This window comes from Vespa mandarinia, chromosome 2 (genome assembly GCF_050613455.1).
Source record: "Vespa mandarinia isolate Hongniang chromosome 2, ASM5061345v1, whole genome shotgun sequence".
Taxonomy (NCBI): domain Eukaryota; kingdom Metazoa; phylum Arthropoda; class Insecta; order Hymenoptera; family Vespidae; genus Vespa; species Vespa mandarinia.
The window spans coordinates 658722-683646 of record NC_140811.1 but is presented as its reverse complement, the minus strand read 5'-3'; the positions used below and the strand labels follow the sequence as shown (position 1 = coordinate 683646).

The 24925-nt window shown below is 31.6% G+C and overlaps 1 protein-coding gene across 4 annotated transcripts in view; it reads right to left on the bottom strand.

The window, feature by feature from the left end:
• Window positions 1-24925, bottom strand: part of Tsp66E (Tetraspanin 66E) — a 31228-nt gene that overhangs the window by 5015 nt on the left and 1288 nt on the right. For all 4 annotated transcript variants that reach the window (XR_004841080.2, XM_035887810.2, XM_035887807.2 and 1 more), the window contains exons 2-3: window positions 9782-9868; window positions 8244-8342 (exon numbers count right to left, since the gene is read on the bottom strand). Coding sequence is in view for 3 of the 4 variants with exons in the window: in XM_035887810.2 (XP_035743703.1) it covers window positions 8244-8342; window positions 9782-9841 (159 nt within the window). In the remaining variant the exon portion in view is untranslated. The remainder of the gene's footprint in view (window positions 1-8243; window positions 8343-9781; window positions 9869-24925) is intronic.

Below are 24925 nucleotides of genomic sequence, written 5' to 3'. Positions count from 1 at the left end.
ATATACGACATAGTCCCTTCTTTATGCGAACGATATATAAGAGACACATTTCATCCAACAGCATGTGAACGTTAAATATTATATCTTGTGGGCCCACCACTCCTTCGATAGCTTGGTATAACAAGTTTACTCTTAGGAATCTGTCTGCATAGCTCGCGAATAATTTTTTTTCATCTATTCCATATAATGAGACACCAGCGTCAGCAACAACAGCAACAGCAGTAGCAATAGCAGCAGGAGAAGCTATATCAAAATAAATAATAGCATACCTCGCCGTTATTTCTTCAAGGGTATCTATAAAATTTACATATTCCAGCGCCGACGAGACAACGACGTATAAGAAGAACCGAGCTAGCTCTCTTCTCTTTCGCTGTATATATATATATATATATTTATCGACTTCGTTACCTCGTATAATTGTTCTGACAAAAAAAGGAAACGTCGAACACCTGTCGGAGAATCTTCTTTTTTTTTTTTTTAGGTAGCCTTCATTCAACGTTCAAACGAGCATTGAAAAAAAGGTGTCGAATATTTGAAATTATCCGTTATCGCGATAATCCACATTATTCTGAAGACCGAGTGAAAGGATCAAACTAGGCTCCATTGAATTCATTTTCAATCGCCATTTTGCAATCGATTACGATTAAATTGGAATTATTTCTCGTTCAAATTTTACGTCTATTTTTCTATGGATTTTGACTTCGAGATGTGTCATGGGGATGGACGTAGTTTCATATAATCACGTGACGTGATTGCTATGGGAAAAGAAACAAAAAACAAAAAAAAAAAGAGAGAGAAAAGAAAAAAAGAAGAGCACGGAAGTACAGTCTAATCTCGTCAACGCTTTTCTAATTACGCATACACGATGAATAGATGCACCCCGGGATGCATCTCTCTCGGCGATAATGAAGGTGAGACGGAGACGTGATTGCTACGTAGTAGTCGTCAAGAATATGACATAACATATGTATACCTATGTATACATATGTGCATATAGGCATCTATTTTGGATGACATGAGTCCTCGTCAACGCTATACATTGAGTACTAACGACACGTTCTTTTCAAAGGAAAACACTTTACCCGGAATATCTTTCGACTCTGCGAATGGCAAAAAAAGAGTACAAAAATTCACATCGGCACTTTCTACTTAAGTATATATATACATATATATACATATGTAGGTATGTAAGTACATACATATAAAACACGTCACATTGAAAATGTAACTTAGCACTGAGCACAAAAGAAAATGTGCCTGGACGGCAAAACATGGTTCTTCAAAATGGAAACGTACGATTAAGTGCTTTCATTATATGGCAAATTTAATTGCATTACGAACGAATCTCACACATTGACACCTTGTTTAAACAAGTAGACCATCTTACGTAAAACTTCTTATTTAATTTAGTTAAAGAGAAACTGGATCTATTTGCACGTATCGTTTAAACGTTAAAGATTTTCCAATACTTCCTTACAACGTAATCAAATGTGTACATAAAAAAAGATGGGTGGGGAAAAGAAAAAATATGTTCATGCAACCAAGTGAAACATTGTCGCGTGTTTGGAGAAGACAAAAAGAATAAATAAATAAATAAATAAATAAATAAATAAATAAACAACTAAAACTGAGAGGTAAAAAAAGAAAGAAAGAAAGAATAAAAAGACAGCTCGATCGAGGGCTTTGGCCCCTGTGATATATGTGTGTTGCGATCCCCGGTGCAGGGGCACTCTGATCCTCCCACGCATCGTTTTAATGTGACAACCAATCATCTCATCAACTTCGAAGTACCGATAATTACGAGTACTCTCTTTCGCTCGTCGTCTCTCTTCACCATTTTTATTCACCCATCTCACATCCCACCCGTCGTGTCGTCCGTGTTGCAAATAAACTCACTCGATGGAGCTAACTCTACGTGATCTCTCGGTATTCCGTTGATAAAGTTCATTTTCAACCGAATGTCCAATTAACCTTTAACCTGGGAAACTATCATTCAATTATGAACTCGGTTTAACGTACTTCACTCATTCGCGTTTCGTTAAACACTATGTTACATTCTCTTTTCCTTTTTTCCATTATTATTTCTTTAATGCATAAACGACAACAATGTTTCATCCGTCGATAAAAAAAATTTGCACGAATATGGATTTCACGAACAATGACTTTTACAATTTCTTATTATCTTCTCTTTCCTCTCTTTCTTTCTCTCTCTCTCTTTCTATATATGTGTGTGTGTGTGTATACACATATACAGTATATAAGTAAATACGTACGAATCTTCTCAGGAAAACCGGAAAGAGGAATTGTTACGTAAAAAAAAATGCTAGCAGATGCTTCCAACATTGACACCCACACGCACACACACACACTCAAACGAGTTAAAGCATGAGTATAGATACACGTGTATATATCTACGTAGGGTATATACCCACATACATACATATACAGATACACATGAAAATCGAGTTCGTTTATACGACGACGACAACGACGACGACGACGACGACGACGACGACAACGACGATGACGAAGGATAAGAAGACATGCGAAAAACTTTAATGTAGGAACGCAATGCTCCCAATTCCCAGATGCATAATGCGCTTCTTCCAATTCTACGATGTGCCGTATGAACGACGGAATGTCGCACGAAACAAAGACGCGTTCTACTTTGTGAAATGCGACGTATATATTATGCTCGGTGCCATCATCCATTTTGTATATATATCATGTATATATGCAGGTACATGTATTTATTTATGTATGTATGTATGTACATAGGTTACACTTTAACACATTATGCCAAAGGGTGAAAAGAGAAATAACGTTTTCATAAAAATTTAGAGAAAAGAAAGATTATTTTTCCTTTACTTCGTTTATTCATTTATGTATGTATGTATGTACATATCTATGTTTATATGTATGTATGTATATATCTATCTATCTATCTATCTATCTATCTTTCTATCTATCCATCTATCTATATATATATATCTTTATTTTCATATTTTTCATCGTTGAAATTCCTTCCGTGTATATATGTATGTATATATGCACGCCCAGGGAATTCTCAAGAAATTTTTATTGGAATTTATTATCAACACGTTCAGTTAATATCGTTGATACGTTCCTTTAAAATTGTTACCACTCTTAATCGATTTATTTTTCTTTCTCTCTTATTTTTATTTTTCACGTTTCACGTATAAGCAAAGATTTTGACCAAACTTTGAATAAAATTTATCGCCGATGAATTCAATTAATTTCGTTTATACGTTCTTTGAAAATTGTTTCGTTTACTTCGTCAATTTTATTTTACTTCTTTCCATTCATTTTTCAATTTTTGCGTACAGCAACATTCTAATAAACTTTGAATAAAATTTATCATCAATGGATTTAAATAATTTTGTTAATATGTTCCGTGAAAAACTATTCCTTATTCTTTCGTTTCATCATTTCATTTCCTTATTAATTTTTAATTATAAATATGTAATATAAAAATATCTATGAATGTATATATAATATTATATTTATTATTATCTATTATCTTTACATATTTATCTATTTAAATTTATGGATTATCCTTAATTTAAATAATTTTCCATAAATTTTACGAATAAAAATTCATTATACTATCCACAATATTATATCCTTATATACAATATACATACATATGTATATATCCTAATTATATATCACAAAAGACGATTAAAATCACGTAAAAATCTCAAATGATAATTTCGTAAATTCTTTCTCTCCATCTGTTTTTTTCTTTCTTTCCTCTTTTTTTTTTTTTTTTAATCTTCTCAAAGTATTTCTAACTAGACACGCGACGCAAACGCCATTGGACGCGTTACGGCGTGACGGATATCCGGCGATTCGCGTGTGACCCTCCGATCTCTAAACTAAGGATATTAGATATTAGATTCCACACGCTTAAACACCGCTCGAACATTCGTTCATTCGTTTATCCTCTTTTCTACAGATTACAATTTCGACATTTATTTCCGTAACGAAAGATATAACACGAAGTATAATTTTATTGTTAAGTATTGAGAAAATTTCTCTCTTTTTTCTCTTCTTTTTTTTCTTCTTTTTTTCTTTTTCTTCTTCTTTTTTTTCTTTTTCTTCTTTTTTTTTTTTTTCTTATTCGTAAAATACATACGTACGTATAAGAACTGGACGTTCTTCTTCGCAGCACATTTCTTATCACATAAATACATTAGATACACGTGAGCTATTTTCTTATTCACGTTCATTTGGGATCTTCTCAACGTTGAAAAAATAGTTGCCTTTTAATTATTCTCGTTGCTTATGATGTTATACTAGATGACCACGGGAATGATTAAATTACAGTCATCATTTCGTGCGTATAATACCCTCTCACTCTTCTAACAGTGTTACGGTGTAAGTCGAGATAAATCGTGTAAGTATTTACGAAGGTCTCTCACTACGCAAGAACTACCACTTTTCTAAAATTCAAAAACGTAAAAGCGAGTTAATTAGAAATATTTAATATATATATATATATATATATATATATATATATATATATATATATATATGATACTCGTTCGTACGTAATTTTACTTATGAACTGAAAAACGATCAACTATCAAGCAATAAATTAAAAATATCTATGTGTGCATCTAAGTATATATATATATATATATATATATATATATATATATATATACTCATGTATATGCATATGCCAGTATTTATATATACGTCTATGTTATTACTGTATACTATACTTATTTCTACTTTTACTTTATGATTAAGATATGATCCCGCGATACATTTTCTTAATCCAACGAATACCATGAAGTAATAAAAAAGAACAAGATTATAAAGATAATACATAAAATAAGATATTCGACTAGCAATTTTCATAAAATATTAAAGAAACAAGTACTCGTACTATTGTTTCAATATAAAATTAGGTCAGTGCAGTAAGTGTAAGTTCTTTTCTTTTTTATTCTCTCTCCCTCTCTCTCTCTCTCTCTTTCTCTCTGGAGTTTGCATAGAAAAGGACCTCGTTAAACGTTGTCATTGTCGTCGTCATCTAACCCTACGACATCTTAACGTATCGTGTTAGCTGGAAATCGTAACGGTAAGAGTCTCGGCACGTATACGACCTTAATATTTTCCTTCAAATTGACTTAATACAGAATATGCTAATTAGATGTACTCTTTCGCTCGTTTCACAAAATGACGTTAATGAATCACGCATCTCTCTCTCTCTCTCTCTCTCTTTCTCTCACTCTCTGTCTGTCTGTCTGTACCCTTAACACTTGTAACCTTCTTAAGAAGATAAAGAAGAGTGGAGGGAAAGAGCTAACAAAACGACCTACTTTTTTCTCTCTTTCTCTCTCTCTCTCTCTCTCTCTCTCTCTCTCTCTCTCTCTCTCTCTCTCTCTCTCTCTCTCTCTCGCAAAAGCACAAGGTACAAATAACGAGCAAACAATTTTTACAAATCTACTTTGAAGAAACGATCGTTTAAAGAAGAAGCAGGCGTAAAAAAAAGGAACCGATAAAAATTCTTTTTATAATCTTTTCATTATCATATTCGCATTAAAAGGAACTTGAAATGGATTCAGTTACATTTACTTATACGATTTATTTTTTCGACTATTCTTTCTATCGCTATCTAGAAAAGAATAGTCATTTCTACGAGATAATTGAAACGTATTCGATGAAAGGACGATGAAAACGATATGGAGATGACTTTTGATGGACTTTCTCGATTTAAGAATACCCAGGATTCTTTATAAACACTCTTCTCCTTCTATTTTTCATACAAAAAAGGTGTAAGATAACGAAACTCGTTTGCGAACCGGTATTTTTCGTTCGAGAGGAGAGAACAAGACAACACAAATCCAGGTGCCATCTTTCCTTTTCTTAGGCTGGTTGTGATAATCGGACAAATTGTGTTACATTCATGTTTGCCAGGCCCTCACCGGTACAATGAGTTATAATCTCATTTTTCGAACAAAATCACATGTACATATATATATATATATATATATATATATATATATATATATATGTATGTATTTATCTTTGTCATGATTTCATCCTCGAAAGTTCCAAGATCATTTCGGAGCACTGTTGCAACGAATGAACGATCGAAAGCGAGAAATTTTTTTTTGCTTCTGCATTATTATCAATTCTACGAAACGAACAGATAAAAACTTCGCGAGATCTGAGAATCTCCTTTTATCGTCCATTTCTTTTTCCAAACGCGCCAACTTTGAATTCCTTTTTTTTTTAGATGAATTAAAAAAGAAAAAGAAAAAAGAAAACACAAGATAGAAAAAAAAAAAAATTCAGTGCAAAATTGATGCATGTCAATGTTTCGATTATTTCGCTCACTGGGATAACATCTCGAATGCATTAATCTATCTCATTCTATTTCTCCACGGTAATTGTATAATTTTAACTTCATTCGGTAATTATGCTAAAATTGTTATAGACAAATAAGAACCGTATGATAATAAAAGTTCAATGCAAAAATTGATACGAGTCAAAATTTGTTTATTGTTAATTGCAATTATGTGTCATGATATTCGAGTGAAAGCGATATTATTATCTTAAGATATAACTTTAATGTGGGATTGCATAATATATATATGTAACATTCTTCCGATATTACTAGATTTTATATAACTCTTGTTATTTCGTTCCCTGTTCGTTACTCATTAATCAATATTTTTTTCTTTCTCTTTTTTCTTTTTCTTTTTTTCTTATTTTATTTCTAACTTACACCATTTTTCCATTAAACAGCTTTATTATATATATAATCGGCGTAGAACTTATTTCAAAAAGTTTCGAAGATTTACTTAAAATTTTAATCAAAAGTTAAATGTTTGAGTAGATTAAAAAAAAAAAATCCTTATTGATAATCTTGAAAGCGTGTCTCATTCACACTATTTAAAATCTATCGTATTAGAAATGACGTAACTGTACGTATGATGATATGTCAAATATATCCACGTATATATATTATGCAAATAAAGATTTAATCGATGATCGACGATCGACAAGGCTCGTTATATTTGCAAGATAAAAATGAAAGGACGTCAGATTCTTGATTTTACATTACGGTCAATAATATCGAAGTTTTGACGTTTCTACTCTACGAGAGATTCTTATTTATCTTCTTTTCTTTTTCTCCCCTTTCTTTTTCTTCTTCCTTCTTCGTTTTCTTCCTCCTACTTCCAATTTAAAAGTCTAATAAGATATCGGAAATACGTGTAGATAAAAACGTCGTAAAGAATTGTTACGATATATGATTTAAATGTAAAAAAGAAATTTTGAATTATGTTCATTCCTTATTAGATTTGTTTATCTAGGATCATTCGATTTTCCAAATACACGTATACACGTATGATATGTCTAAGCTTTAGCTTTTATCCATGCAGATATCGATTATTCTCTTAGCCAGTTATCTCAACGGAGCTTTGGTATTTATCCAAAAGTCTTGAAAGTAGAATGGTAGATATAGCTAAGCTATAACAATGAACGCAAACAGGTGGCCGGAATAACGGGTTAAAGAAAGTACGATATAAATCTTCACTTTGAATTTCTTCTATGAAAGTCATTCTTCTCTTTGTCATTATTTAATGCATATCATAATATTCATCTGAATAGTTTTCTTTTTTTCTTTTCTTTTCTTTTGTTTTCGTTGATTCATCAAAGATTCATACGCACCGCGAGGAATCATATTTCATTTTTTTTTTATATCCAAGATGAAACTGTAGATACTACATAATTCGTTTTGTTATTTTTTACTTTTTTTTCTTTTTTTTTTTTTTTAAGAATATCCTCTTTCTCTTCCTTTTACATTCCCGTCATATGACTTTTAGTTTATTGCATAATTAAAACTGAAACGGTGTTATACTTATGTATATTTTTTTCTTTTGTTTTTTTTTTTTTTTTATCTTCTTATAGTCATATTATACATATTCATCGATAATATTTTTCCATTTGGTTTGTTAAAATAATTACCTAAGTTATCAAATTTGATAGATAGGATTCGCATAACGTCTACTCTTTCAAATAATAATCGATGCGAGTAAATCGAAATAAAATTAAACTAATTTCTTCGAAAGAATAAATTGATAATGAGAAGAGAAAAAAAAGAAAAAAAGAAAAAAAAAAAAAGAAAAAGAAAAAAGAAAGAGAGAAAGAGAGAGAGAAATACTTGTAATGGCGATGGACGAAATGAAATTTCAATTTCTTACCAGAATATCGGACTGATCGAGTTTGGCGATGAGGTTCGTGAAGGAGTTCCTGTCGGCGAATAACCAGATACCAACGGTCAATGCTGCTCCGCCAGCGACCTGCATAAAAGACATGCCCGATGTAAGATTTCGTTCTGCTTCGAGGAGCTCAAGGCCACTTGCAAAGAAAAGGAGAAGCGAGCATTCCTATGGATATTCTACAATAACACGAAGCAAAAGGACTTCCTAATTCGCGTGCGGTTTTTACGACCATTTCGATTCCCCTCTTTCATGTCGGTCGTATCTATCTCCATAGGATTGGTTTGCTTTCATTGTTCGAGCTAACATTTTCACATTGAGAATTCTACGAAAAATAATATTCCTCGAGGGAGGAATAGGAAGAAGGGGAAAATGTTTGAGGATAAACGTCGATGATTCGACGAACTAGTCGAGGAAAATGATTTAACCCGCTATAACTTCAATGTAATTTTGAAATTTTTCAAAGTGTTGAAATTTTTCAAATTTTATTTCATTTTATCGTTTAATTTTTTAATTTAACTTGTATATAAGAAATTTTTATTCATTTTTAAATATCTCTTTTATCACAGTCCGAGTACGCTATATAATATTCTCTGATATAACGTCATAATAGTAAATTAATATATATATATATATATATATATATATTAATATATAATATTCTCTATGTACTACTATAATAGTATAGTATATTTGTACTAGTATAAATAATAGTTTAACTACTTTTTCACAATATATATGTACATATATATATATATATATATATATATATTCTTTTTTGTCTAGACTTGCAGACAATATTGAATTACAGAGGGTTAAAAACATTTCATCATTTTCCTATAAACGATTTTCTTTCATCGTAGATAACGATTTATCATCAATCAATCGTTACCATCTTTTGTACATAAGATACCCTAAGTATACCCGTAGATATATACTTTGTACCCGTCGACGGGTTTGTCTCGACGTTTGACATATGTTCTTTCCTTAGGTGCAAGAAGGATGAAAACTACGCGTAATGTATCTTTTTTCTTATCGTCGAGAATCGTAACGGGAGCCGTTAAAATTACCGATTGTTCACTACGACTGTTCCTTCCGATTTTCTAAGGGAAGAAGAACAAGTAATACGAAAGAAAAATCAATCCCTGTCAAAGTTTTCTCGCAGAAAAGGAATTTTAAAAGGAAAACTTTTCTTCTCCTTTTCTGACGTAGTCAGCTTTTTCTCCCTTTTATTTTAATTAGAATTTTCGATAAAGTCAAATCCAATGGAATAGAAAATATTATAGAACATTTTTTTTCCCCTAGCAAACTTGCAAAACTTCAAAGTTTATCGTATTTCTTTTTTTTTTCTTATTTTCTTTTCTTTTTCTTTTTTTTTTTTAACTATAAACGATGATTTTTCAATGGTCGATTTAAAACAACTTTTCGCAAAAAATTTCTAACATTTCGCACAAAAAAGAATAAAAAAAGAAAAAAAAAAAAGAAAGAAGAAAGAAGAAAAAAAACGAAGCGATACTCACGAAAAATACGAAGTTGAAGAAGCACAAAAAGTACTTGGCACACTGCGAGGCGCAACCCATTTTTGATTTGATTTTCTAAAACTTTGTCTGTAAAAGAGAAAAAGAAAAAAAATATATATATATAGATACATACATACATACATATAAAAAATCTTTTTATACGAACTAATCAATTACGTGATGGAGATAACGTGACGGATAAAAATACGAAGAAACGTGTCTTTTTAATGTCGCTATATTTGATATTTTTTTTTTTTTTTTTTTTTTTTTTTTTTTTTTTTTTTTTTTTTTTTAAGATAGTTACTTAAACGAGCATCTCTTCCTTAAGATCTTATTCTTGTGTGTGTGTATGTGTATATATATATATATATATACATATTTATTTATTTATTTATAATAAAAAAGGTGCACCTGATGAACGGCTATCGAGAACTTGGCTTTCATCCAAGTGCCACTTATTTATTGCGTTCTCGAAGCGGGTAGAACGTAGTAACCTAATAAGTTATACACCCACGTTTTCTCTCTCTCTCTCTCTCTCTCTCAACACTTTCCTTTTTTTTAAATTTTACTTATATATTTAAAAAGATTACAAAAAAAAAACTGGTCGAACGAATACATCGTAAATATGAAAAAAGTGTTCGTTAATGCATAATAACGATAAGAATGAACATACACTTGACAGTCTTTATAATTTCATTGAACAAGTGAAGCTTATCAAAATCCGTAAAAATAAACGAGAAATCATAATAAAGTTCTTAACTTTTCATCAAATTAGCCAAAGAAAAAAGCAAAAAGGAAAAAAAAAGAAGAAGTAAAAAAAATTTGCGATAAAATGAGTTTAAAAAATTTCCAATTCGTTTTTGCTTGACAAAGTATCTGTCATCTTTCTCAAACAATCTCATTAAATTTCTTTTTGCTTTCGCAATATATTAAAAATGTAGATATGATTTTTTTTTTTCTGTCATAAGATTCTCAATATGAACAAATTCTATATTTAATTCGTGCAAATATTTTGTATAAGATTTGGAAGTATATCAGTGTTGGTTGGTCGTCAACGTGGAGAAAATTCCGACGTATTTATTGGCGAATTAGCTCTACTTCTGATTTCCATGGAGAATTGACGCGAGAGACAAAGAAGAATAAATTGGTCAAATTGATGAAGGCTGTCTGTTAGTAATGGTTTTCAAAGAAGACGTTGTTTCTCGAAAATGTATAATAACGTGTTTATAAAAGCATCTATACGTATATCGTGTGCGTGTATATATATATATATATATATATATATATATATATATATATATATATATATATATATACACATCATGAGAGAACGAAAATTATCTTCGTACCTTGAAAGATGTTATTTTTCGTTCTAAGATGAAGACAATAGTTCATTGAGAAATACTTGCTAAATATCTATGATTAGATCATGGGAAATAATTAAGATTGAAATCTTGTATGAAAAACAAAACTGATCATCTTGCTCGTTGATATGTATCTAGTATACATAAATCATTGTTATGTATAATAGATAAATTATATACAGATAATATTATGTATAAATATTATTTATATGTATATATATATATATATAATACAATAATTATTTTATAATTTATAATTATAATATTATACATAATAAATAATGAATAGCACAAAATTACAAATTATTGCATTATTATAACATATCGTGTTATTATTATAACATAAACACATATTGAAATAATAATAACGCTGATAAATTGTCAAATGCATTGGCGAATAGATGAACAATAATTATAAAGGTTACGAAAAGAACATATACATATATATATATATATATATATATATATATATATATATATATATACGATGTATGAAATAATAATGTAATCAAATATTGATTTCCAAAGAGCGTAATAGTACGCGACGGTGATGTCGCTAATAGTAATCAGATAATATAAATGAGTATAGGAACACCGTAAAAGTGCGAACAACATGTCTTAGTATGCTCCTACGTCGAGACCTTGAATATATCTGACATAAGTTTCCTGTAATAAACTTCGTCTAAGAAGCGTCGATGCCTGTTGCTGTTATATCCTCTCTTCTATGATCGAAGAGATATATTGAAATTAAAATTATTCGTTTCATTGTTAATAATTGCATTCGGTTTGCAATCTCCTGACGTCATTTTTTTCTTTCTTTGTTTCTTTCTTCTTTTTTTTTTTCATTACCATTATTAAAGATTATCAATCTGACATGTTCATACTAACGATCGTTAGGTGCGAGTGTATATATTTACTTCGTTTGATCTTCAAAAGATTAATCGTACGAAAGAAATAAAGAATGTTATAACGATTATAATTTTATTAAGATGCAAAATATTATTACAAGTCGATTTTGATCAAGCGATTATAGAAAGGTGATACGAACGTTTTTAATTTTTCTTCGAGAATGTTGGAAATATCAAAGAGAAAGAGAGAGAGAGAGAAAGACGTTAGATAATTTAATGTTATAAATTCGGATTATGATCTGTAATAACGTTTTTAAATACAGCATCGAAACGTCACCCTGCAACACGTTTGGCAACTTTCAACAAAGTTTACGCAATAAGCTACTACACGACTTTTGATTCGAACCTGTTCATACGCTTTAAAGAAATATGAAGTTTTACAAGAGTTATCGAACATAATATTATACACGCACATACATAGTGAGAGAGAGAGAGAGAGAGAGAGAGAGAGAGAGAGAGTGAGAAAGAACAAGAGAGAGAAAAGGGTATATGTACGAAGATAAAAATAAAAAAAATAAAAATATAAAAAGAAAGTATGCGCGTGGTCAATTTGAAAGAAGTCATTGATTTCAATCCCTTTCTCTTTTTCCATCGAAGAAGAAAAAGAGAAAGAAAACTGAAGAAGAAGATGAAGAAGTAAAATAGAAAAATAGAAAAAGAAATAGGAAAAAAAAAGAAAAGAAAAAATAGAAAATGATTTAACGCCACGATATATCCATAATCGCGCGAATTTCACCGAGCTCCTAGATAATTCACAATTCTCCTTTGCTCTATTCTCCTCGAAGCAATTTACTTTCATAGTATGATATTTTTATATTCTTAATAATTCGATTGCAACGAACGTAGAAAATGATTTCGACGTTGAATGACAGACAGGTCTCCAAGTAATATCCATTTAGAATCATAAAATGAATTTATCCAATGGATTTATATTACGAACGATTCAGGAAAGATATATAAGATAGTACACTTTCTAGACATTCATTAAATGATTCACCGAGAGAATCAAACCGATAGGACCTCCACGTCCTGAGATATGTTACGTTAAAAGCGCATCTAGTAATGAAACCAAGAGAGAATAAGAGAATAGAAAGAGAGAAAGAGAAAGAGAGAAAGGGATGGAGAAATGCAAGGCAAAGAAGAGCCGCAGGAAAACCTCGATTAGACGACCTAGTATCGGATATCCAGCTCACGGTTCTCATTACTCTACCAAGAATCCATCTGCCTCTACTACGACATCCCTGCTGCAGCCGCAACAACAGCAGCAGCAAGAGCAGAGAGTCGACATGGACTACTACTACCGGCTGGCTGGCTATCTGAAATATTCTACTCCGTTCTCGGAGCAGTCAGGCCACGATCGTTAACCGAGCGAACGCGACCCGTTTCGGGAACCCGTTCCGTTCAACAACGGATCGTGGGGCTCGATCGAACCAATCTCACGTGAGCCGAATCTCTCTCTCTCTCTCTCTCTCTCTCTCTCTCTTTCTCTTTCTCTTTCTCTCTCTAACTCTATCTTCCCTCTTTCCCTCTCCTTCTCACTCCCATTCTCTCTCTTTCTCTCTCTCTCTCTCTCTATCTCTCTTTCTAAAGTTTTATCTAACGCTTCGTTGAACCTTTAGATCAGTTGGACCTAATCGTTGAACGTTGAAAAAGTCAATACCGATAATACCTCAACCAATTCTCTTCTATCTTTTCAACTCCAAATAGTCTATATACATACATAACCTATACACAGATAAGCCATTCTTCGAGCATATAAAAAGAGTCAGCGGTGCATTGAAAATCAGATCACCGATGACGATGCCCGCTGCCGGACGGGAGTTGGGGTCACCGGGTCGATCTAGCTAGTTTCATCTCCCCTTCCTCGTTCATTTTTCATTGATCTTGATTGCTGGGTACCATTAGCCAGGGAGAAAAGCAAACTAACATTTATATATATTTATATATATATATATATATAACGAATAAATAACTATATAATTTTATTCTCATTCGAGAAGCCGTGTCTACTTTGAACATTTATCCTTTTAACGTGACGTACATATATGTATAGCCACTTTGTAAAAGTGAAAGTTATATGAAAGCCTGGCTATGAAAGTTACACGATCACGACACATTCACCCACGATATTTTCGATAAGTAGTAGAAGATGCCGCATATCGATTGTATCGATAATGTACAAAATATAGGATATATCAAAGATTCTTCATTCGAGTTATAAACAAAAATAATCGAGGATCGTTCGTAACGACAGATATAAACTATTGAATTATTTTATTTAGAAAAATCACCACAAATTTATATAATTGACGTAATAATAAATTAGAAAAATGATCGGATAGACTACTGCTGGATAAAAATCGAGAAAAAAATTCTTTCAAAGGTTTAGAAAACTTCTTAAAATAGTTCACATTATTCACAAAGGAAAATAATTCCAGCTGTTCATTCAACTTAAACCCTACCCAAAACGAGAAGAACTTCTTTCTTTCGCGATTTAAATAGTACGAATTATTATCATTGATTATCGAACGGTACTATTAATATTTTTTATATACGATCGATCGTATCTATTACTATTAGATCAACTGTATCAAGTGTATCAGTTTTATATAAATTTTTCATTTTTTTTTCTTTTCTTTTTTCCGTTAGAATCTGATCACATTTCTTGAACCGCTTTTGTAAACAGAGACGTATAATATTAATAAAAATTAATGAAGCAACGTATCGATACGAAAAAGATTTTACATTATTTTTCTTTCGTTATAATTTGTGAAGAAACAAATGATGGAAAAAAAAAAGAAAGAAAGAAAGAAAGAAAAAAAAAGAAAAAGGAAAGAAGATCAGATACTAAATATTTCATATCCTGTTGTTCTTTTCCGGATTTCACCAATGTGACGGAAACCAATCGTTCATCCGTGTCATTACGTGACTCTAATAGTTAAGAGTACCTACATCTTATCCAGTGGGTCAACTTTAATTAGGACGGCATAAAAAGAGAATGTAAAATTCAAGTTGAAAAATTTCCAATTCCTTCGATCGCATCTACATACATATTATGAACCGTTTAATTGGAGAGTTATGTAATTAAAAAAAAAAAAAAAATAATGAGAAAAAAGTTAATTATCGGATAATGAAAGGAACGAGACAAAAGTTCTGTAAAATGCAACAATATCAAAAAATGTTAACATACCACTTATTATCATGTAACCTATTTTAAAAAGTATTACTTTAAATATGGCTGCTATTTATTGGATTAATATTTTTAAACATTTGATCGGTATTTAAAATAAATGATCATTCACTGAACATTTATTTTATAAGATACAATTAATTAATAAAAATAAACATTTATTGAAGAAAATATTCAATATAAATAAATATTAAGAATAGTAATGTCGTTTTCACTCGAATATCAAAAGATACATAATCATTTTATTCAATCTTCTCTTCAACTAACACCCAACTTTTCCAACGAACTTTTCGAAGGATAGTTCTTACTTATCGAAAGCTATTTAACGAGAAACTAATGAAACTAAATTTTCCATTATGTTTTAATTACAAAACAAAATGAAAATTAAGCTTACGAGATGCGATATTAAATCAAATAGGCAAAAAATTTACGTATACTAGTTTTACATGAAATCAATCGAATATTTGTTCTTCTAAAAAAAAGAAGAATAAATATATAAATAAATAAATAAATAAATAAAAAAACAAAATACTGGCTTATGCGTGGACGAAGTGAAAAGACAAAAAAATAAGAGAGAGAGAGAGAGAGAGAGAGAGAGAGAGAGAGAGAGAGAGAGAGAGAGAAAGAGAGAAAGAGAGAAAGAGAGAAAGAAAAAAAAAAGAAATTCGAAGAAGGGACGTCGCAAATGATAGGGTTTCCCTTGACGAGAATTTAGTAACTTTGAGGGATCGAACGTTGACCCTTCTCGGATGAACCTGACGCCTTTGATGTTGAACCCTTTTTGGTAGAAGCAGCTCTCGCAACACGATCAAAAGAACTTTGATTTTGATTAAAGACCCTAGCCTTCTTGTGTGTTCTGGATGTAAAAACGGAAGGGAAAAAATCTTTCTAACTTTTAATCAAATAATCGAATTTTATCCTATTCTTACAAAAAAGGAAAAGAAGAAAAAAAAAGATAAACAATATCCGAAAGAACAGAACAAAAAAAAATAAAACAAAACAAAACAAAACAAAATAAAAATAAAAATAAAAATAAAATAAAATAGATAAAAAAAATCAGACGACGTTTTATAATTGCCCTGTCCTATTATTTATTAAATTTACTAGAATCTATCGGGAAAGTGATTCCAAGTGTTTAGAACTCTTTTAGTAATCTTATTATAGTATGCAGATATATATATATATATATATATATATATATATATATACATATGTATATTGGTTGCAAGCAACGAGTAAACTCGATAAAGGTACAACACGTCCTTGGTCTTTAACCAGTCAATGGTCTCATCGTACATTACGTAATAATACACGTGCATTCGTTCACGTGTAAGTTTTTGAATGAACATAGTCTTCAAACGATCTATAAACACACCCTATATTAATAAAAACTTGTTAAAAAACTACGAGACGATGTACTCTCGTGTTATTATTTATCGTCGTTGTAAAAAGATAAGCTAAGAAGTGTTTTATTATGCTCGAAAATATTCTATCAATAATAGTAATAAAGCTGATGAAATCTATATTAATATAATCAAAATTATTTATAGGAATATGTCGATTTATAATACGATATTTATCACATTAATATGATATGTCATTTTAACGGCACTTACGAGAATATTAATAATCAACCTGTTATTATTCTCACGATGTAAATCTCATATTTTAATATCTTCATATATCTATCTATCTATTTGTCTATATATAGATATATAACTGTGATCGTTTTTATGGAAATAAAGCAATAAGAAAATGTTGCATGTATGTGTGTGTATATATATATATAGTATGTATGGAAATTTGTTACACAGTATATATCAAAGTTTGATATTTGATATATATCAGGATTTGATACACAGTATACATCAAAATTTGATATACGGTATATACCAAATTTTGATATTCGGTATATATCAAAATCTGAAACACAGTATACAGCAAAATTCGATATACGGTATATACCAAAGTTTAATATTTGGTATATGATATATATCACACATATAATTTATATATATATATATGTATATATAATTTTAATAATTATGTATATTCTATATTCTTTGAAAGTACTATTGCATAATTATAAAAATTTATTGATATATGTCCTAAGACTTATGCGTCACCGTTACAATCGCGTATATCTTTGACGTATAAAGTATACCGTTGTTACAGGTGGTTCTGCCCGTGAAACCGTGTCGAAAAACATATTACCTACTAATTCGTTACACAACTCGACACTGTTTCCTCAAAGAAATCTAGCTATACATGTCTAGAGTCAACAAACTCTAACACCGAATAAAAAGAACTTTTTGTATGTTTGCGAGCACCTATACATAACTATGTAAACGTTCGATGATTTCTTATTCACATATCGACTCGATAAATCTTTTTATTTACAAATAAGAGACCGTCTGTGGCCTTATACCAAAGAACTTTCGATTATTATTCGCTCGCATACGTATATACGTGGCTTGAATTTACCTGAATAAAGGATAAAGATAGAAAAAAAAAAAGAAAAAAGAAAAAAAGAAAAAAGGAAAGAAAGAAAAAGAAAAATAAAAGATCTAGAGGATCTAAAGAATTATAATGAAACTTCCGTCGCGCTAAAGCTCAACGAGACGGAAATCACGAGCAGAGCTCACGCCACCAAACTTATTCATTTTCTCTTAAAGAGAGAGAGACTTTCTCTTCGTACGTTCGACGTTCCAGAACGAGAAAGGACGACGTCCCTCTTTCACGTTATACATATATATATATATATATTCTCTTCTTTTCGACGAAGAGATCACGTTATCGCGCCAAATTTCCCCTACTTCGAAAGTAACGGAGAATGAGCCTCGAAAACGAGTTGTGTCTCTTTCCCTTTCCTCAAACGACAACGACGACGACGACGAGGACGACGAGGACGACGACGATGGTTGCCAACAGGTGTGTCCCATTATCGTAAAAATCACATTTCGTCTTATACTCATCCCATACAAAGTCTCATTTTCCATTGAACAGATTCGAGCTCGCTTTCATATTGTGATTGATCGATTTTCTTTTTTTCTTCCTCTTTCTTTTTTTTTTTTAACATATGGCTCACATTGCACGTTTTTTATTATAACTCGTGTAAAAAGTTATACAATATAAAAAAAGAAGAAATGATAATATATATATATATATATATTTATATATATATAACATATAGTTATCAATTTCTATGATGTCTCTATATTCTGCAAATTGTTCTACACCATCGCGTTATAAGAATCTCTGGAATTTCGTAGGCAGAAGTTTTCTAAACATACATAATGTGTATATATATATATATATATATATATATATATATATATATAAAACATATACATATATGTTATTAAATAGAATTTTTCATCGAGTTAAATGCAACTACTCTTGCGTGTGTTATACATAGAACAAGCTGCTCTCTCATGCGTGGCATAAGAACGAACATAGACGTCTAAAGACCCTTGGCTGGCTGGCTCTACTCATTTCTCTTTGTAAAGAGGGGGAGAGAGAGAGAGAGAGAAAGAACTTGAGTTAAAATTTAGGATGAGAGAGTGAGAAAATTCATGAAGTTAACCCTTGTTGCGGGGTTAACATCAGCAGGTAAAACTCGAGTGTTATTACATCGTGAATTCACCGTAAAAAAAACGTAGTAAAAACTGGAGGAACGAGATAAAGATAAAGATGAAGAAAATTGTGAGAACGCAGATAGATAAATAGATCATCGTGTCTCATCCATGTTATCGAAGATCGTTTTTCTCCTTTTCTCGATCGTATTATTAGGTTTTTATCTTTCTTTTTTCTTTTATCTTTTTCTTCTTCTTTCTTTTTTTTTTTTTTATTTTCATTCGTTCAAGTTGATCGATGCCGTTGAGCACGAGCCAATTTGCTATCCTCTCGCGTTCCCGCGATGATCATTCGCGAATGGGACCTCTCGTTGATCGGCTCGTTTCCCCTCGAAAATGATCTTTGCAAGATGATAAATAAAAGAGAGAAAGTGAGTTAATACGTCGAAGAAATGTAGTTGAAAATAATGGACGACGATAAAGACGGTCGACTTCGTGTATCGTTAGAGCGTTAACGATTAGGTGGGAGAGGGAGGGAGGGAGGGAATAAAGAAGGTGGAGAGAGAGAGAGAGAGAGAGAGAGAGAGAGAGAGAGAGAGAGAGAGAGAAGATGGCTTTATATCCCTACAGTGTATGTTTATATGAAAGAGTAGTAAGTTGTTGAGAGAAGGGAGAGGGGGAAAAACTCGTACGCCTCGCACATGCCAAGTTATGGCATTCGTTCTCACAAGACAATGGCATTAAAGAGATATCATGGTCTATAATTAATAAAACTTACTATGCGAATTTGCTCCTCTCCCCCTTCTTAATCCTTGCATAATATGTTTGTCATCGCGTGTGTTGCATAGCGAATTGACGAAAAAGAAAAAAAAAAGAATAACAACAATGACAATAATAATAATAAGAAAAACAAAACAAAATGAAAGAAAAGAAAAGAAAAAAAGTAATCTCTCATTTTGATAGCTATTACAATTTTATATAGTAAACGTGATCTCTCGTGATATCGTAAGAATGAACAAGGAAGTAAGATATTATAACATATGTCAAACGGGATTCACGTGTTATCTGATTTCTCATCTGATTAGGGAAAGCTTCAGGTAAAATTTCTACGAAGAAAAAAGATCCTCTGGCATCCCCTATCTTTTAAGTTAAACGATGGATATATACTTTCGTGTGCCAAGATAATAAGGATGCGGCTTTGAACAAATACAAGTCCATGTAAGCAGGTGCAATGGGAGCGATGAAAATAAGAGAAAAAGAGAAGAGAAAAAAGAAAAAAGGAATAAAAAAAGGAAATAAGTCTTACGGGAGATGCCCGAAGCAATGCCTGCCTGGCTGGCTGCCTGCCTGCCTGCTGCTGACTACTGACTGCAGCAGCAATAGGAATGTGGTCGTGATGCAGATGTCGGGATAAGAGAAGTCGGCCTCTTTTTTTTTTTTCTTTTTCTTTTCTTTTTTCTTTTGTGATCGAGAGCAAGAGAGAGAGAGAGAGAGAGAAAGACAAATGGAAGACGAAGTGCAATGCAAAGAAAACAGGACGTCTCTCTCTCTCTCTCTCTCTCTCTTTCCTTTCCTCCTTTAAAACGATTAAGAAGTCCATTCGAATTGGAAGTAGTATACTTCCGTTTATTCGAGTTACCTAAACGGGCTAAACAAGCGGACAGCCGAGTATAAGGTGACCGAGAATAAGTAAACGTAGATGTAAACGTAGAAGTAGAAGGAGAAGCTTCTCGAGCGAAAGCAGATCTCACGTTGGGGCACGCATTTAACCATAAAGAAGAAGAAGATCGAGAAAAAGGCCGCGGATTTGCAAACTTCCTATATACGCGATACTCATGAGAATACGAGATGATGAGTTTCCGTGTGTGACGAAGCATCGAAAAGACTCCTTTCGATGAAAACGTAGGGATCTTATTCCGAAGAAATATTTGTTCCTGTTTATGAACGTGAATTATAGCGTTGTAAAATCCGAACTGATGAAGATAGAATTACTTATCGCTTAAAAATAGAAACTATGGAGGAAACATTAGATCGGAGGTGGCACGTCCAAAGGAATGTTCGACTTCTCTTACTCTTTTTTTCTTTTTTTGGATTTTTGGTTTCTTTTTTATGTATATATATATATATATATATATATTTTTTTTTTGTTTTTTAATTCTTTTTTTTTTTGTACATTGTAGTATGGGGATCTTCGTCGCGCCTCATTTAACGGGACTTTCCCATCGGCCTTCTCTTCTTCGGCCCATGCAGTCGTACCGATCATTCCAATCCCCCTTTCACGAGTTACGCCTGGTAAAAAAGAAAGAGGATAGAGAGTATTCCTTCTAATCTCTACCTCTATCTCTATCTTTCTATTTTTCCCCTTTCTCTATGTCTATAGCTCCTTATTATAGTAGAACCGCAGGTTTAAGTGGAAACGGACGACGGGTGACTTTCTAAAAGCGAAGAACAATGTTCCTCCTTTCGATTAGTGTTTACCAGTCGATCGATAATGCCTGAACACGATTGCTCGTAAATATTCCAACTATTCAATTTCGATTATCGATAGTCGGACGAGACGGACGCATCGACGTCCTCCTAATCATACCTAAATAAGAAAAAAGAAAAAAAAAAAAAAAAAAAAAAAAGAAAGAAAGAAAGAAAGAAGGTGTAGGGTATGAATATCGTGACTTTCATCGTCGTGTTTCTATTAATTTTCAAAGGGTCTAGTGTGATAGGGGTGCCAATAAAGGAAGAAGAGAAAGTGGAAGAAGAAAAAGAAGAAAAAAAAGAAGAAAGAAAAAAAAAAAGAAAGAGAGAAAGAAATAGAAAAAGCAATTCTCCTCTTTGCGTTTGCGCCGAACACGAAGAGAAACATTTTGCTTTTGTCCCTTGGCTCGGTTAAATCTTCTTCAAGAGTAAAGAACGAGAAACGTTTCCATGAGCGTATATAATAGCTTACTGCTTCAGCCATTGCGCGTGCATCCGCGCACGTGCGAGCCAGAGTTTACAGGGGAGCTTAGAGTTCATTCACACAACAGACAGAAACGTCGAACTCTTTTCGATAAATGGATCCTGAAATATTTTTGGTATTGTAAAAATTAAATGCTTATCTCGCTAGTTAAAAAAGAAAAAAAAAAAAAAAAAAGAAATTGAAACAAAGAAATTTGTTTTAAATTTAGAAAAAAAAAACAAATAATAATAATAATAATAAAAAAAATTCCAAGTACTGTGACTTAACAATCAGCTGCTTATTGCACGCAAGGAAAAACAGAAAACAAAGAAAAAAAGAAAAAAAGAAAATAGAAAATACAATAGTAAAGAGTTATTATGCACGATAAGTCATCTCTTTGGAGGAAGGAAAGTAAGTAACTCGTGTGATGTGAACAGGCGTTTCCATAACGACAATATGTACGCTATGCGCTCTGTACGATGCCATTGCCCCCGTATATTACGTGTCCTACCACATATGTCCGTGAACATTCAGAGACTATGGGGGTTAGCTTGTGTCAGTTCTATTAGGGTGAACTGGACATTGGAAGACAGACTCTGTTCGATGGATTTTCGCACCCCCTGCCACTAGTGAAAGGGTATTTCAATGTCGTATTATTTACAGAAATGTGCTTGTCTTTGGAAAATGGAAAAAAGATAAAGAAAACAAACAAAATAACGAACAGGTACTATTCAACGACATTGAATGACAAGTGTTCGAGTATATTGGATCTTTTTTCACTAATTGAAATGATATTTCAAAAGGAAAGGAAAAAAAAAAGTTTCAAATAAACGTCATCACAGATACGTCAATGAGATAAAATCATAAACGCGATACGATCAAAGCTACGTTACATATGTACCTATAGAAAGTTTCATATATATTTGTGCAGTGAGTCTTATTATCATATATACATATATATATATATATATATACGTATATATAATTGCACTAGCGTGATTGTAATAGAACACTGGAAAGCAGTATAATACGATATTTACAAGGGATTAGATCGATCGAAAGAGAATGCTGCATGTAGTTGGGTGCACGAGACTCAAACATGCAAAGCTATTTGACTACTACCTTCAAGTTTACGACGATCAGATGAACCTAGACCTTATCTCCAGCCGGTCTAGTACTTCGAAATTAATGTACACCCATTATATTCTCTCTACGTAGATATTTCTATAAATATTTATATTCTCTTCTTCGAAGGATGTAATATCTATTGGTTTACCTATACGCATTATAAATAAAATAATATCATTATTTATGATACGGTGGTAGAATATGAAAAAAAGAAAAAAAAAAAATTTTAACAACATTCTCACCGTTATCATCTATGCAATCATCACATGAAACAACATCCCGTCGAATATAATTTCCATCAGGACAAATAAGATTTGTCATTAAATCTCCCGACGTATGGCGTTACTACAACATTTCACTATCCTAGATTTCCAATAATTTCATATTTACCAGAGAAAATCTCTCATAACGTATACTTTACTCACTGTAAAAAAAAAAAAAAAAAAAAAAAAACTTACTGTAAAAAGTGTTTTCTAATAGTAAGACTCGTCAGTTATACGATAATATTTGGGTTTGACGTTATTTCGTAAGACACGTGCCATAAATCAACGATGAATATATTCCGTAAGAAAAAAATAAATCGATATTGCGTGTTATCTCGTATATTCACAAAAAAAAAATATTCTCACATAAAAAACGAAAAAACGAAATAAAACGAGAGAGAGAGAGAGAGAGAGAGAGAGAGAGAGAGAGAGAGAGAGAGAGAGAGAACGAGAGAGAGAACGAGATAGAGAGAGAAAGAAACGAAGAATTTAACGATTTAAGTCTAATAACAATTTCCTTTAATACAACTAATTTATCCATAAAAATAATAATATTAATATAACCTACATGAGAGAGAGACAGAGAGAGAGAGAGAGAGAAAAGAGGAGAGGACAAATCGTGTGATGAGTAAATGAGCCTACTTATTACGGTCGCGTTCAGGCAACGTTTTAAACCATGTAACTAAGCTACATTTACTTGAAGTGGTCAGCTAAAAAATATAAACCGTTCTTTTTCAAATGGTCGCTGGCACATGATTACATACATTTACTAATTCGACATTAATACACAGCAATATAATACTTGTTAGACGTAGTAACTATGCCATCTGTATAGAAATTCGATTTATACGAAAATATTTTCGAACATGATTACAATTCCTTTTTTTTTTCTTTTTTTCTTTTTTTTTCTATAAAATCTATTTTCAAGTTGAAAATAAACAAAATCAATTTGATTCGTTTCAATAAATGTCAGGAATTCCAAAGAAAAAAAAAAAAAAAGAAAGAGAAAAAAAAGAAAAGAAAAGTATGTCGTACCATTAAACATTTAGATATAAAAACGTGTAAAAATTTTAAAGATATATAAGATTTACTAATCTATAAATGCAACAAGTTAACCGCAGTGTTGATACCGCAATCATGTCTCGACCTTTCTTCATTCGTTAAGCCTTAAAAGAGAACGCCTTCCGCGTCGCGTGTTAGTTACAATTCTGATGTATGAGAAACAGGTTGCATCGTAGATCGTATTGTAAGGGCCATATCGAATCCTAATACGACCATATATGTATTGTAATTGCGAAATAATTTTTTATTATCTACTTCCTCCGTTCCCCTATCCATCAAAAATATAATAACTAAAACTGGATTATATATATATATACATATGTGAAATCTTAAAAACAACGTACATGATACATATTTAAATTGAATACAACGTTTTTAATTCTAAATTTCTTGGAAAGTATTAAAAATAATAGAATTCAAAGATATGTCATACGCCGCGATAATTTTGAATAACAAGATGTATTCTCGTCCGACATTGGCAAAAAAAAAATAAATAAATAAATGGCATTCTATGAAATATGTATTAATTAAATCCTTTAATCGGATTATAATTGATTTTCATAGATTTTCTATCTCTTTGGATGAAATCCACTTTCCAATCGTATAAAAAGATAGGTTAACGCATACCTATGCCTATATGGTATTCCGTTTGTCAAGGACATAGAGAATGCTTGCTTATATAAAATTCATTTTGTCCTAACGAAAAAGATTTTCCTTTGGAC